At 45.3% G+C, this 17,016-nt stretch overlaps 1 protein-coding gene across 1 annotated transcript in view; it reads left to right on the top strand.

The window, feature by feature from the left end:
• The first annotated feature begins 1,835 nt into the window (after positions 1-1,835).
• The window catches only part of LOC137543607 (uncharacterized), a 70,527-nt gene continuing 55,346 nt past the window's right edge, over positions 1,836-17,016 (top strand). The window contains exons 1-3 of the mRNA XM_068264710.1: positions 1,836-2,079; positions 2,225-2,426; positions 14,485-14,601. Of these exons, the coding sequence (XP_068120811.1) occupies positions 14,535-14,601 (67 nt within the window). The 5' untranslated portion in view covers positions 1,836-2,079; positions 2,225-2,426; positions 14,485-14,534. The remainder of the gene's footprint in view (positions 2,080-2,224; positions 2,427-14,484; positions 14,602-17,016) is intronic.

Genomic DNA, 17,016 nt, shown 5'->3' with positions numbered 1-17,016 from the left:
GCCGACCTTGTGATCAGCAAAAACGACTCATGATCACGAGTTACTCGTGATCACAAGGTCGTGACCAAGCAACCCTAGTAAGTTGTATGGCCGTGCAGAGAACTGTTAACGTTGCGGTGTGCGGCATTGTAAAATATGGCCTGGACACGGGGGGGGGGGTTGTAAAGCCTGTGGTCCTCAAGGTTAAAGAGGAACTGTAGTAAAAATAACATAATGAATAAAATTGCTTATTTTTTACAATATTCATTTTTTAACTGTTTAGGCAGTGTTTGCCTATTGTAAAATTCTCCTCTCCCTGATTTACATTCTGAAATGTATCCCTGGTGACATCTTTAGTTCTACCAGGTGATCTGTGCGGAATGTCGGTTACAGAGAGTTCTATGCACAGAGGGAGATACTGGTTGCTTGGCAGTTGGAAAAAGTTGTTCTTTGCCACAGTGTGACGAGGTTCACAGAAAGCAAACTGCCAGGATCATGGTCATGACATCACACTGTGGGAGGGGTTTCACCACAATATCAGCCATAAAGACCCCTCTGAAGATCTATTCGAGAAAAGGTAAAGACTTCTCATGAGAAAAAGGGTATCAGCCAGGGGTGTAACTAGAAATCACAGGACCCACCTGCAAAAACTTGGACGCCCCCCAGGGCCTGCTCAGGGTCATTTTGGGGAGCAGGAGGGGTCACAGCATGAGGGGAGAGTGTAGCCACACATCAGGGTGGTGGGCGGACAGTCCCTCCTTCCCTCACCTCTGGCTCTCCCTTCGGCGAGCTCCCCTCCTGCATTTATCAGTGGCAGCAGGCGGTGGGCAGGAACACATACCTCTATCCACCTCTGAGGTCTGATCTTTAAGTGCCTCACGCTACTTCCTGTTTAAACAGGAAGTAGCCTCAGTCACTTAGAGAGCAGAACCTCCGGCGTGTGGAACGCATGAAGGTACATACCCATGAGAACCTGACTGACCCCACAACTAATATTACGCAATTTAGACCTACTGTCTTTAGGACCTTTTCATCCGGCCACAGCTGATTAAAACATAGCTTCCAACCAGTGGCGTAGCTAAGGAGCTGTGGGCCCCGATGCAAGTTTTACAATGGGGCCCGCCGCCTGCTGCCACATATTGATGCTGGAGGGAGAGCACTGAGGGGAGAGCCTGAGGTGAGGGTGGGGGGATGTCCCCCCTCCCCACCGATGTGTAGCCATGCTCTCCCCTCATGCTGCGACCCCTCCTGCCCCCCAAAACAGCCCTGAGTGGGCCCCAGAGGGTATTGTTACGCCACTGGTATCAGCTACTGATTGGAATGAATTTCAATCCCTCTTTAAAGGGGAACTGAAGAGAGAGGTATATGGAGGCTGTCCTGTTTATTTCCTTTTAATCAATACCGGTTGCCTGGCAGCCCTGCTGGTCTATTTCTCTGCAGTAGTATCTGATTAAAACCAGAAACAAGCATGCAGCTAGTCTTGTCAGATCAGACTTATAAGTCTGAACCACTGAAACACCTGATCTGCTGCATGCTTGTTCAGGGGCTATGGCTAATAGTATTAGAGGCAGAGGATCAGCAGGGCTGCCAGGCAACTGGTATTGTCTAAAAGGAAATAAACATGACAGCCTCCATATACCTCTCTCTTCAGTTCCCCTTTAACATCTCCCAGGGAAGGCTTTCTTTTGTTTTCTTGAAGCGAAGGTAAAGGATCACATGACCAGCATAAAATATTTACTGCGCCCTGGAAGGGTGTCTCTTCAGTTTGCTGTGAGTTTATGAATCATCACCCTGAACTCCTTACAGAGCTGGATTAGCTGCATTGCTATCAGGGGAAGATAACACATGCCACACAGATATCACACTGTACAAATAGGTAACACATAACCAGTGCTTATGCTCTATAAGTGCAGTCACTGAGTCAGTGCAGCACAGCAGCCTGCAGAGCTGGTTCTTAAGCAATCAATATCAGGTGCTGCTGGACGTTGGAACGTGGGCGTGAAAGGGAAAGGAAGGGATCGGACTCCACTGAGCAGAATACAAAGGTCATTCAGGGCTCTGCCAGGGTGAACAGTCTCCTCCACAAAGCGGCTCCTTCAGGTGATTATTATATCAGGTTAATTGGCACCAGGGGATCCTCAAAAGAGACTCGGAAAGATAAAGGTGGAGAATTAGGTGCTGAACTTCCTGGTTGATTTCACTGATACATACACAAGCTTTCCTAATATCTCATTTATGTGTACAGAAGGTGATTAGAAAGCAAGCCCGGAAACATTGATTTGACGTACAAGACAGAAATAGGAGGTTGATTTTCAAGACTGAAAGAAAAGATCGACTTCCTTTTAGAACAATGTGACTTTATTGGAATATCTTCTAAATATTGAGGAAAAGAGGCCCAGAAAAAAAACACAGAGGAACTATCAAGGCCGGAGACCAGCAGATTCTTGGTAAGTCAGACATCCGAATGGCCACTGGCCTTATCTAGATATATCCCCATGAGAACCTGACTGACCCCTCAACTAATAATACACAATTTAGACCTACTGTCTGTAGGACCTTTTCATCCGGCAACAGCTGATTAAAACATAGCTTCCAACTCTTTTCCTCTTTTGGACGTACGGTCCTTTTTTGGGAACCTAATCCATCTGTCCCCTTTCCTCCTCATTTGTCCCTCTTTTAGGACTCATGTACAGATCTGTGTAATATATGTATTTTTCTACTGAAAAAAAAAAAATGTTTTATTGACTATAAACTTTATTTCTGTCCTAGAGTCGTTTTTTGGAATTTTTAAAAGCGCTTACACTATGCTTTCCAATGAGATAGTTCTCATTGGGGCACTCCATTTGCTTGCCGCTGACAAAAGCGCTGCATGTACCATTTTCATGGCGATTTGCCCTGAATGGAAGGTATGGGAAAAACGCAAACACTCACAAAATCGCTTTGTGCCGCGATTGTGTTTGCGTTTTTAAGAATAAACACATTGTATTCTTTTCCGAGTCAAAAAGTTCACTTCCTGACTTGTGTCAGGAAGTGAATTAAAAAAAATGCTCTGGAAAACAAACAAAAAATGTACCGCCCACCCAAGCGACAGGAATCACAAAAAAAATTGTGTCAAACGCCCAACTCGAATGCTAACGCGATCGGAAAGCAATGTGAACAAACATGAGATCTATAATTTTTTTATCTCCCCCCATCTTAGATGCACTTTAAATTGATCTATTTCTTATTTTCTGATGTTATTATGGAGGAAATGAACCAGGATAGAAAGGAACAGTATGGTTTAAATTATAAAGCAACATAATTTTCTTATGAAATCTTTATGGTATGTGTGACTAGGGGTGTGACGGGGGCGTGATCAGGGGTGTGGCTTAAGTTTCCCTCTTTCTTATCTCATAAAGTTGGGAGGTATGGATTTAATTCATACAAAAAATAGCAATCATACAACACACACACTGTAGTGTACACACAGAAGCATGCACATTCATACATGCTGTATGAACACACACATGCAAACATGTGCAGGCACACACAGATGCACACCCATCTCCCACTTTAAACACAAGCACACAGTTGTTTGCAAAGACTTGAAAAGTACTTCACATGTTTTTATGCATATTTGTGTATTTGAGTGTGTGGCACACACTCAAACACACACATATGCGTACAAACATGTGAAGTACTTTTTCAAGTCTTTGCAAACAATAAATGCTTACTAAATCTATTCTCTGTTTAGAATGCAGTGTTTCAGGGTGGGGTGGGTGTGATCTAAATGACAGGGAAATAAGGCTGTAATTATTCCTTAATTTTGTCATATACAGTATATCTACGAGTGACAGTTAGTGACAAGACTACATAATAATAACACTATATTTAATAAAACAGTACAGATTGGATTGGAATAGGTTGTAAGGGCCCTCTTACACTTAATGCGTTGGTATGGCTTAAGCTACGTACACACATACGACAACAATCGTTCGTTGTGAACGACAGACAAACTTTTAATTGACGAAAGAACGACCTAAGTAAAGTTAGTTTTTAAAGGTGTGTAACGATCTGATCGTTAGAACGAATGTTACATCATGGAAAGCAACTATTGCACTTGTGCATAAAAATGAAACGTTTCATGGAGAAATAGTGAAATGCGCATGTCAAGCCTAGTACGAACGATCGTTTCCAACGATGTACTACTTTTGCAAACGATCGTCGTTGACAAAAATCCGCCAAGCTAGATCATTCGTATTTTAACGATCTAGCTCGTCCGTCGTTAGACTTAATGGTCGTTGGCTACTCTTTTTTAAACGATCGTCGTTTGAAATGATCGGGGAACAATCATTACAAACAACTATAGTCGCATGTGTGTACGCACCTTTAGTATGAGTTGCATTTTTTTTTTCTCCATAGGAGTGCATTGTGAAAAAGCTTCAGTTTTTCAGCGTATAGTTTGAAAGAGGCCATAGGGAAACATGGACACTGGACTGCACATCAATTGTCTTTTCAGTTACAACCAAATGATGTAGTGTAAAAGGACCCTTAACCTTTTCGGGACCATGTGAATGAGATCCTACGCCGCACTTGTGGCTGTTCTAGCCTGATGCGGCGTAGGATCTACGCCGGCCCGCAATTTCCGCTCCTGACGCGATCGTGCGCACCCGGAGGGGGAGATTAAGCTGTCATATGACAGCCGACATCTCCCCCGAGTGATCAGCAGCCATCGCGTATGGCTGCTGATCACACGATCACTACGATCGCCGTCGGATCGTAGTGATCTGTTTGACAGCTGCGGCGGCAGGGGGGGAAAGAAGAGGATCCACTCACCTCCCTGCCGTTCCAGCGACGATCGGCGCCCCCCTCCGCTCTGGCCGGCATCTCCGCTTCATCTGACGTCAGCACCGGGTCCCGGCTTGATGACGTCATCAAGCCGCGACCCGGAACTGCTCGTCAGACAGAACGGAGATGCCGGCCGGAGAAGAGGGTCCCGTGCGGCTCATCGCTGGAGCCTGGAAGGTAAGTGAAGGCTGCGGGCAGAAGGGGGAGGCACAGGCCACCATGGGGGACACCACTCTAGCCAGCCACACACGGGATCCGGCCGCCTGACCCCCCCAAACGCGCGCACCCCCTTCCCGCGCAAAATGACTGGTCCTTAAGGGGGGGTAGGTGGCCGGTCCCGAAAAGGTTAAGGTGGCCGCAGACCATACAATTAAAAGAAAGATCCAATTTTTCATCAATTTGATCATTTCAGTTGGTTGCACCGAAAAATCGAGAGGTTTTATTTGTTTTTGATCGATACATCCGATCGAATTTACTTTTTTTTTTTCGATTTTTAGAGATTGGACAGGTTGGAACTTTCAGACCAACTTTATCAAGAATTGTATGGTGTGTGATGGATTGTCAGTTACTTGATGTACAGTTCCAATCAAGTTTTTTTTTTCTGAGCTTTCAATTATTTTATTCATGATTGGAGAAGGATTAAACAGAGGTGTGTGGTACATTGGTCAGATTTTTGAATTGTTACAATCAGTAAATTGATTGCTATTCTTGAATTGAACAGATATTTAAAAAAAAAATGGTATGGTGTGTGGCCACCTTTAGGCTTAGTTCACGTATAAAAAGAAGTCCAGTCCAGTCCTGTCAGTTTTTTGACATTTGGCATCAGTTCTGTATGTGTTTCTATGGATGTTTTCACACATAAATCTGTACATTTGCAGTCAGGTCCAGTCCTGTCAGTTTTGCATCAGTTTTGTACGTGTTTCTATAGCTGTGTTCACATTTCTGGTCCAGTCAGGTAAAACTGATAGATAATGGATGTAAGAACAGATGCATAACTGACAGGACAGGCCAGTAGTGCAGCGGAGCACAAATGTGCAGATTTATGTGTGAACCGGGCCTAAAGTCATTTTAAAGAGAGCCCAAGATGAACCTCCGATCAAAAATCAAATACTTACCTAAGGAGATGGAAGCTTCTGGATCAGCCTTTCTCAACCTTTTTTGACCTGAGGAACCCTTCGGAAAATTTTCAAATCTCGGGAACCCCTGACGCGTGTGTGTGTATATATATATATATATATATATATATATATATATATATATATATATATATATATATATATATACTGTATATATAAAATGTTTCCTATATTAAAATTGGACCCATTTCCACCTTTACCCTCTTTATTTAGTGTGGCCCACTATGTCCCCCTTAACAGGTATGGCCCCTTTTGTCCCACTTGTTAGCAGTTATGGCTCTCATGTGCCCTTATTAACAAGTGTGGCCCCATTTGTGTGGCTGCTTTGTCCCCCAGTTTGTTTGGCTGCAATGTCCCCCTTGTTTGTGTGCTGCTTTGTCCCCCCTTTCTGTGGCTGCTTGGTCCCCAATTTCTGTTGCTGCTTTGTCCGTTTGTGTGCTAGTGTCCCCCCTTTTCTGTGGCTGCTTTGTCCCCCCTTTCTGTGGCTGCTTTGTCTGTTTGTGTGCTGCTGTCCCCCCTTTCTGTAGTTTTGACCGTTTGTGTACTGCTGTCCCACCTTTCTGTGGCTGCTTTGTCCCCAGTTTCTGTGGCTTCTTTGTCCATTTGTGTGCTGTTGTTCCCCTTTTCTGTGGCTGCTATGTCCCCTGTTTTTGTGGCTGCTTTGTCCATTTGTGTGCTGCTGCCCCCCCTTTCTGTGGCTGCTATGTCCCCTGTTTTTGTGGCTGCTTTGTCCGTTTGTGTGCTGCTGTCCCCCCTTTCTGTGGCTGCTTTAGTCATTAGTGTCAGTGGCAGTGCAGGGAAGAAAAAAAAAAACATACTTACCATCTGACGTCCTTTCCTCCTTGAAGCTGGGATCCTGTTAGAACTCCTGCGCATGCCGGAACTATAGAGCTGGCTTCGGGTGATGTGGCTGCTTTATAGATCCATCCGCCGCATCACTCGCAGCATCATGAAGGAATCCTTCCGCTGCCGCTGCTGCAGACCTATGAAGAAGCGGGACTATGTTGTCCTGCTGAAGTGTCAAATTGACACGAAACCCCTGGAGGGTTCTCACTGAACCGCAGGTTTCTGTGGAGCCCGGGTGAGAATAGCTGTTCTGGATCCTCCACAGGCTTTCCACACTGTCCTCTGGACCTCTGCCACCCCCCCCCCTCCCGGGGCCTCCTACATGTCAAAACCGTGTTCCTCTTCATACGATTATTATTATTTATTTATAAAGTGCCAACATATTCTGTGGTGCTGTACAATGTTAGAAAACAAATGGGAAATATAATGATACAGACAATGATATACATCAAATATGGACACTGGTACACAATACAGCACTGGTGATTACAATAACAGATTTAATAGACGACTAAAATGTATAACAGAGTGCAAGCTATTAAATGAATAACATTCCAAGACACAAAAGGGTGAGAACCCTGCCCTTGTGGGCTTACAATCTAAAGATTGTAATACAATCGCACAACTACTCTGGACACACCCGGCCATGCACATGCAGTCACAGTTCATCAACACTTGTGCTTGAAGAAGGGCATGGTCACCAGCATGGAATCCAACAGGAGCTTTTTGAATTCTTTTTGCACTTGGCAGTGGAGGACAGCATGGGAAGCTTCTACAGTATCTAGAGCAGGGGTAGGGAACCTATAGCTCGGGAGCCAGATGTGGCTCTTTTGATGGCTACATCTGGCTCACATCAGTAGGGGTTGATTCACTAAGCTAAAGCTACAGTGCTAAAGCAGCGCAGCTCAGTGTGGCAGCGCAAATACAATTTCAAAGTAGGCACGCTACTGCTGTAGCATGCACCACTAACTTACTTGCGCACTCCCAAAACTAACAGCTGCTCCCATTGTCCGACTCTGCACCCTGTCAGGTCCAGTGACTTTGATTGGCCCAATAGGCTGCCTGTCACTTGACAGTCAACCTATTAGGCCAAAGTGTGGGGATCTCGTCCTACAAAGTGAATCAACCCCCAAGTTAGCTAGCTAATTTTACAAGCTGTTAATCGGTATTTCTCCTGTCTGGCTTTCGGGGAAATTGCTGATGTTACTGATACCCAAGAGAAGCTGAAGACGTGTCTGACACTTCCACTGCCCTGCGGATCAACTGTATACACATCTCTATGGCAACAGGGACGTGAGCCCTCTGCTGTGCTAGTTTGAAACATTGTATGGCTCTCACAGTATTACATTTTAAAGAGAACCAGATACGAAGAAGAAATAGATTTATACATACCTGCAGGGGTGCCTCTAGTCATTTTGTCACTCCAGGCGAGAAAACCTGTGGCGCCCCCCCCAAGCCCCTCCCCCCCAGGAAAATAATCATAATGCAGAATCGTTTCACCAGAAAATAATCATAACGCGTCAGTGTTTCATCAGAAAATAATAGTAATTATCGTAATTCAGAATCGTAATTCAGCAGAAAATAATCGTAATGTGGCAGTGTTTCACCAGAAAATACACTTATTGCAGCAGCATTTCACCAGAAATTAATCATAGGGCAGCAGCGTTTCACCAGAAAATAATCGTAATGGGGCAGCGTTGTCAGAAAATAATCGTAATGTGGAAGCGTTTCACCAGAAAATACACGTAATCCGAGCAGAGGGAAAGAGTAGAGAGGGAGAGGCAGCATAAGATGTAAGAGGGGGGTAGAGGATCAGAGAGGGGGAGGGATAGACAGCATAAGATGGAAGAGGGTGCAGAGAAACAGAGGGGAGAGGGAGAGACAGCATAAGATGGAAGAGAGTGCAGAGGAACAGAGAGGGGTAGAGACAGCATAAGATGGAAGAGGGGGCAGAGGAACAGAGAGGGGAGAGGGAGAGACAGCACAGCACTAAAGCACAGGTTTACAGCTTTACCAGCCTACAGCCTAACCAGCTTTCAAAGAAAACTCTAGTATCAAAAGAGCAGGGCACATTCTAGCAGTTATAACAGTACTGGGAGTCTGCACACAGGACAGGAAGTGTTCTTAGCAGCCTGCCTGCATACCTTCTCTTCTGCCTGTGCATGCAGCTTATCATCTCTGGAGTAGTGATGGGTCGTTCGCGCCGGCTCTTTGCTGCGAACAACAAGAGCCGGTTCTCAGTTTTGAAAGAGCCGATGCCTCAGCCGCCCCACAGAGCTCTGCTTTGCTCTGCAATAAAGGGCGCTGAGGCATGTTGGGAGATGTAGTCCTCCTCTTGCAGCTTGTAGGAGTGTATGGGGCGGAGCAGAGCAGTAGCAGGAGGGATTGCCCCAGTCAGAGAAGCAGTCTGGAATTGTCATGGAGACAGGGGCGGGGCTTTTACTCCGATTCTGAGTGGTGTTTAGTGATATTTAATGAAGAGCCGATTCAGAGCCGTAAGAGCCGGCTCTTTAATGGGAGCCGATTCAGAAGAGCCGATTCTCTGAAAAGAGCCGGAATTCCCATCACTACTCTGGAGCAGAAACGTCCCTTCTCCCGGGCTGTGTTGCTGTCTTGTGCAGGGGCGGGGCTCCAACACAGACACATCACATTCTTCTCTCTGTGACTGCATCTGCCCCCTGGCTGTCTCGCTCCAGTGTCTGTGTGCAGCCAGTGACACAGGTGGGGGGTCAGACTGTCGGGGGCATAAGCTGGCTGGCCGCTGGCTCCTGGTTTGACTGGCAGGGGGCGGAGTTAAAGGTTGGGCCACACGAGGTAAACACTTTACCTGTGTGGCTACTGAGAAGAAGGGGCACGGCTTTAAAGAAGGAGCCTGGCAGAGAAGAGCAGTATTGATTGCTCTATTGGCTGGGGAGAAGTGAAGGTGGAGGCACTGCTGAGCACATGGTAGCGTGCCGAGCACCAAGGACTTAGTCGGGAGGTAATATAATATAAAAAAACCCATGGTCAAGGTAGTAGCTGCGGGGGAATGCGCCTCACCACCTCATGGCGCCCCAGGCAACCGCCTATACTTGCCTGGTGGGTGAGACACCCCTGCATACCTGGGGCTTCCTCCAGCTCCATAGGCCTGGATCGATCCCACGCCGCCGTCCTCCGCTTCCTCTGTCCGCCGGTACCGGGTCCCGTAATTTCGGCCAGTCGACGCAAGTGCAGTGCGCTCCCTCAGTACTGCACAGGCGCATGAGTACAAAGCCGGAGGGAGCCCCTGCGCATGCGTACAACTGGTCTTGTCCGGCGGAAGTGACGGGACCTGGTAACGGCAATAGAGGCAGCGGAGGATGACGGCGTGGGAGCGATCTAGGCTTATGGGGCTGGAGGAAGCCCCAGGTATGTATAAACTTTTTTTCCATTTTTCAGCTATCCTTCGTCTCTGGTTTCCTTTAAAATATGTGGTGTTTATGGTTCTCTCAGCCAAAAAGGTTCCTGACCCCTGTTCTAGAGGCTACCTTCTTCTTTGGTGAGTTTTTTTGTTGTACCTGAGGTTCTCCTCGGGTACACTTTAAAACGTTTGGCACTACTTTTATGCAACTATCTTCAGGCCTGGTATACACCATGCAATTTTCCCTTTGGATCATACTCAAACGAGACATCTGATTAATAGTCAGATCTCACATTGATTGAATATAGAAGAAAGCTAGTGTAGTACGCCATTTTTTCTTAACATTTTGATCATCTTTTCCAGTTGAGTATCAATTGAAAATGAATCAAGAGAACATTTTTTTTTACCAGAATTGGACTTACTGTATACATGGAACAATAGCCAGTTTTTTGATTGATATTCTCCAGCCTGTCCTATCTGTTTCCGATTGAGAAAGAGATTAATGGTGAGCTTGGGATCGGCCGCATGGCAATCAATATTCTGTATATTTTTGTTGCTCAATTCAACCATTTACTCGATTGAAAGAAGGATCTGATTTGAGAATTGCATGGTGTGTACCAGGCCTAAGGGTGCCCATATGCTGGCAGATGAGGTAACTGATTGGATCTTCAGATTTGCATAGCAATCTAGACTCAACAATACCAGTTGATAATTCCCATCCTATATAATAATAGGCAACTGTTACTGCGTACAGCAGGGACAGTTGTCTCTGTGTAGCTGGGTCCGTGCTTTTTGCTACTGCGCATGTGTGCGCGTGTGCACTAATAGGCGGCGGTGGAGGTAAGGAATCACGGACCTAGAGCCCATTTTTAAACGGGCTTAGGTCTGCTAGTCCTATATAATAATTTGCAAGTGTCTCTGCATCCTGTCTCTGTGTGTGTGTGTCCCTGCTTCCAGACCTGACAGTTTGCTGTCTGTGAACCTCATTGCATTGTGGGAAATAACAGCTTTTTTCCAACTGCAAAGCAAGCAACATCCGTTTTGTAACAGGTGGTCCTTTTACTAGTATATCTATAATGCTAATCCACAGTTGTAAGTATTCACGGACTCAGAAGCTTGGAGATCACCATAACAACTGACAACTGTCGTCTTTTATATTGCAAGGATTTTCACCAGTATTATTTCAAACTCATCCTATGTAATAAAACCCTAAATGTCCCTGCGTCGTCATCCTCCTGTCCCTGTGTCCCAAGTGTTTTGGCTACTGCACATGTGCAGCCGTTGGGACAAGAGGAGGACGGGGCCAGGGGGTGCGGACGGCAGGCGGGTGTGCGCGCTAACATGTGGCGGTAGCGGCTGTGAGAGAGACCTAGAGCCCGTTTTTAAACAGGCTTAGGTCTACTAGTCCTATACAATAAAACCCCTGTGTCCCTGTGTCTGTGCTTTTTTTTGCCAGCGCGCATATGTGGCACACGGACATTAAACACTACAGGAGGACAAGGGGTGCGGGCGTGTGTGCACGCGGTGTGTGCACGGTTATGCATCGCGGCTGTGTGCACACTTGCACACTTGCGGTGGTGGTAAAAAGGGAAGAGAGGTTGTGAGGGGCCGAGGCCTAGCGCCCGTTATTGTAACAGGCCTAAGGTCTAGTAATACCTAGGTTGTAAATATGCACAGACCTGGTGTGGGCGGGCGGCCCAGTTGTGGGCGGTGGCTTTGTGTAGATGGCAGCTTAGGGTGACAGGGGTTTACTGTGAGCGGTACAGTTGTGGGCGTCGGCTTAGCGGTTGTGGAGTGCATGCTGCACATGCATTCAGTGGTGTAACTAAGGAGCTTGCGGCCCCAGTGCACGTTCTACATGGGACCCTAAGCATTCTATTAATGTGGAGCCCCAAAACCTATCAAGGACAGCTGCAGTGTCACAGAGGTGTAACCAGAGTAAGAAAATAGCTTGTTAAGAATTACTACTATTCAATGCATGTATATAGGTGTTCATTATCAGCATAGCCCCAAAAAATTAGTAATAAGGTGGATGGAGGGCCCCTAGTGGGCCCCTCTGGCCTAGTTGGCCCCAGTGCAGTTGCAACCTCTGCCTCCCCTATTACTACTCCACTGCACACAATTCTTTTGAGAATCAGATGTTTCCTGGTTTCAACAGAAACTGTGGTGGAAAATCCATGTGCATACGTATTGCATATCTTAAATATTATCTTGCCATACCCAAGTCATACCTATAATAAAGAATTCATGTGTAAAGACACATCTTCAATTCTCAATCCACACTGATTGCATTTGAAGCTAAGCAGTACTTTGATTTACAGGATGGGAACATTTGGACTGGGCCGTTTCTAGACTTTTTGCTGCCTGAGGCAAACTTGTGAGGATGTGCCCCATATTTGGAATGATCACACAGCACCCAACAATTTACTCTGCTTCATTTAATGTCCTCACATGACATGCTGCAGCCTAGCACAACAGCATACTGGCTGGCTGTGAGTGAGTCTGTGACAAACATACTGCTCACCCTCAGCAACTCCATTCCTCCTCAATCAGGACAGCAGTGCCACTACCTCCCTTCTGCTGTGCCAGTCAAATGAAACACTGCTGCTCTCCTGCCTCCCCCTCCTCACTCAGGCCCAGTGCACACCAAAAACCTCTAGCAGATCTGCAAAACGCTAGGGGTTTTTGAAGCAGATTTAAGAGTGATTCTAGGCACTGTGGGCAGCATGGTGGCGTAGTGGTTAGTGCTTTTGCCTTGCATCGCTGGGTCCCCAGTTCAAATCCCATCCAGGTCAACATCTGGAAAGAGTTTGTATGTTCTCCATGTGTCTGTGTGGGTTTCCTCCGGGCACTCTGGTTTCCTCTCACATCCTAAAAACATACAGATAGGTTAATTTGCTTCCCCCCGTAAATTGTCCCTAGACTACTATACATACACTACACAATATACAGTATACATATGACTATGGTAGGGACTAGATTGTGAGCTCCTCTGAGGGACAGTTAGTGACAAGACTATATATACTCTGTACAGCGCTGCAGAAGATGTCGGCGCTATATAAATACAAAATAATAATAATGTTTTCTAAGCATGCCTAGCGTTTTTTGGAGCGTTTTTGTGTATCTGATTATAAATATTGTTACAGTAAAGGTGTTATTAAACAGCTTCTGTAACAAAAACGCCTGGAAAACAGCTTTGATCTAGCGTTTTTCAGAGATGTTTTCCACTTTCCTATACTTTACATTGAGGCAGAAATGCCTCAGAAATCTAACAAATGCTGTAGCCTCCGAGTTTGCGTTTGTGGAAAAAACGAACCGCTCTGGTGTGCACCAGCCCATTCACTTTCATTAGCAAAGGGGTTCTAAAAAAAATGCTTCAGAACCACTCTGGTGTGCACCAGCCATATCTGTCAGACTCCTCACACAGCACAATAAGCTGCTTTTCCCCAATGAAGACCTCTTCGCCTCGCTCTCCTCTCGCTTCTCCTCCTACAGTACAAACACAAACATGCTGCCCCTGTAATCTCTGTGCCTGATGCAAATGTTTCACCCTCCTTCATGAGAGAACCGGCCCTGCATTTGGAAGCAAACATATTTTAGCAGAGAAATAAATACAGTATATTTACACAAAAAATAAATAAATAAAATAAAATAAAAAAAGAAAATAATAAAAAACACCCAATAAAGAGGGACAGATGGAATTGGTCCTACATGAGGGCATGTGGCCGGTGAGAACTATAGCTGCACAGACAAACTTGCACTGTACACACATGCACCTGTTGATAAACACATGACCTGTATAAGGCCTGGGACCCACTAGCAGCGCTTTTCTAAGGTCCTGAGTTGTATCCGCTTCTGTCCGCTTTTCAGCATTGCTAACATTGATGTGTAACTGAAAAGCGGACACAGCTGCGTCAGTGGGCTCAGGCCCTAAGCGCTTTGTGATTTGAAAAGCTTTTTCTAATGTAATGCTATGGGTGTGATCCTACTTCAGCGATGTAAGTTTATATAAATCCCCCATAGCATTGCATTAGAAACGTTTTTTCAAATCACTAGCACATAGAAAAGGCTTCTACTGGGTTTGAGCCCTAAAGCTGAGGCAAAAATAAAGCAGTTACATTAAGCAATAAAGCAACCAATCAGAACTCCTGTTTCCTTTACTGCTGAAAACTGATTGGTTGCTCCCCCTCTGCTTCAGTTGTCATTTAATCTTGATAAATCTGCCCCTTTTTTGGAAAGAACTGAAAAAACTGTGTGTTTAGCTTTTGTCATGTAGAAGGAGACCAAATACAACAGATGCTTTTTTGATGTTTGCAGAAAAAATACAGTAATTGGATCATCGATTCAACAGACTTTCTCCTGCTGACATGGATCCAGAAGCATTGGCTAGATGTAATCAAATGTGTCAAATATTTGAACAAGCCTACAATAAAGGTAATCCATTATTTCCATTGATAATGTCATTAAGGCAGAACTCCAACCTTAGATTCATATATAATTAATTAAGTTTGTTAACTTCTATCTGTGATTTTTGGACTTACACCATTTGCCTTACTTGACACAGACTGAAGCCTGGCACACACTTTCAGTTATGATTGGCCAAATACTGACCACTAGTTTTACCACCTCTACGTAGTATGAGCAATGATGCTCGGATACCCCCAATCACGAATTTGAGTGATCACAAATTCAACTCCGCCCACTTACAAATTGACTCGTGATCACGATCACCTATAGAAAAAGATCTCCGACTCGAGTGCGGGTTTTGAGCTGAATAACTGCATGTAATCATGAGTCGTGATTTGTGATTAAAAACCCGCCGCCTTTAACGGTCAATAGCAAAGCCCCCTTACATGCAAGAAGCACCAAATTTGACAGAGATAGACATGTGTATGTACAGTACCTGGCTACTTTTTTTCCTTAGAAACTTTAAAATTGTTTTTTCTCAAAAACTATAAGGTCTTTGTGATTTTTTTCCCTCTTGTTCCCACTGTTCATCTTAACCTTTCTGGCGGTAACCCCAAACATAGTTCAAGGTAAGCCGCGCAGGAGGATTTCTCAGACCCTGCTGGGCCGCTTTGCATAATTTTTTTTTTGCATACCGATCGCCGCCGCTGCGCGCCGATTTGCCGATACCCGCCACGCAGCGCCGCCCCCCCTCAGACCCCTTGCGCAGCCCGGCCTATCAGCGCCAGGCAGCGCTGAGGGGTGAATCGGGACTCCCAATGACGTCACAACATCGGTGATGTCATCCCGCCCGTCGCCATTCTTTGAATGGGATTTCCTGATCGCAGATCGCTGTAGGCGATCGAAGCGGGTGGGGGGATGCCGCTGCACAGTGGCTATCATGTAGCGAGACCTAGGCTCGCTACATGATTTACATTTTTTTTAAAAAAAATTTTAAACTGCTGCGCTTCCCCCTTGCGGTTTTTAATAGACCGCCAGGAGGGTTAAAGGACTTATGAGGTGAAATACCGAAATTAAGATCAATACTTGTGTGCATTCTGTTTCTATGGAGGACATCATCCATGCTCCCCCTTCCATTCCCCACAGTTTCTGTATCTTTATTCAGCCCAGGTCACATCCCGACCGTACACCACGGGTCGGGCTGGCTTTCCCCACATAAGATGGCCGCCAGGTTAGCCGCAGCTGCACAGTTCGCATAGATGAGAGTGCCGATGCACACATTTAGTGCCTCTTCCAGCCGCGTGACATCTCACAGACATTTCACCTCATAAGTTATTTAACATTTATGACAAATGTGGTGTTTCTAGCATGTAAGGGGGTTTTGCGTTTAACCATTAAAGTTGATAGGTTTTTAGTCACGAATCACAACTCGTGATGAGCACCACTAAGTAAGAGTGTCAACAGATTATATGAATTCTATGAGTAGATTGTGCAGGTAAGCCCTACAGTTGGTCAGTGATTATCATAACTGAAAGTGTGTATCAGGCTTTAGAAAGTGCACACATATCCAATTTTGTTTGGCCAGATATTGCCCAATTTTACAATTTTCATGTAGTATAAGAGCTTATCGTTAGTGATAAAGAAAAGTGATGTATTCATCTAATGGTGCCCATACATGCACAATACAATAAAAATGTTTAAGTTTTCCATTTATTTGACCAAACCGAAACTAATGAAAATGATTTAAAAAAATCCTTTTTCGATCAAGAAAAATGAATGATTATTCCATTTTTTTCAATAAATATCCAATCGGACATGTTGGAAAAATCTTTATATTTGAGCTAATGGAATAGTCAAATGAAATGATCTAATAAAATAAAGAAAGAAAGAAAGAAAGTAACTATGTATGAGCGCCATAAGCTGGATGGGTAAACACTGCCTTTTCTGACAATAACGTTTGAATTGTACGCTGGTCAATTCTTGATGAGGCGGTTGCTTCGGCAGCAGGTGTGGAGCGCCTGAGCTGAAGGCAACACTATAGCAGTGGTGCTATAATGCGCACCCCGTGCAAAGGTCCCACCAATCGCCGGACCCCAAATTACTCCTCCCTCCAAGTTGCTACAACTCAGGTGGGATTAGTATGTAACACCGCCCGGTATTTGAACGGCAGCAGGATGAGCCATCATTCCGCTCACCCTGCACACAGCGACGTACACATTCTGAACAGCATGCTGCAGTTTTTCGTAGCACATAAGCAAATCCCTGTAGCTGTGTACACTGTACAGTACTGCTTTATCAGTTCGGTTGTAGCTTTGCAACAACATGGAGACTGCGTCTGATTCTGAAACAGACAGTGAAAATAAACCTTAAGAGTTTGCAATGTAGAAATTTGCAAGTAGTACTTTGTGTCTCCTCCCCTTTTAATAGGCTGAACAAAGGTGT

The sequence above is a fragment of the Hyperolius riggenbachi genome, unplaced genomic scaffold (genome assembly GCF_040937935.1).
Source record: "Hyperolius riggenbachi isolate aHypRig1 unplaced genomic scaffold, aHypRig1.pri scaffold_117, whole genome shotgun sequence".
In the NCBI taxonomy this organism is placed as follows: Eukaryota; Metazoa; Chordata; class Amphibia; order Anura; family Hyperoliidae; genus Hyperolius; species Hyperolius riggenbachi.
Note: the sequence above shows the minus strand (reverse complement) of the source record. Positions and strands in the feature narration are given on the sequence as shown.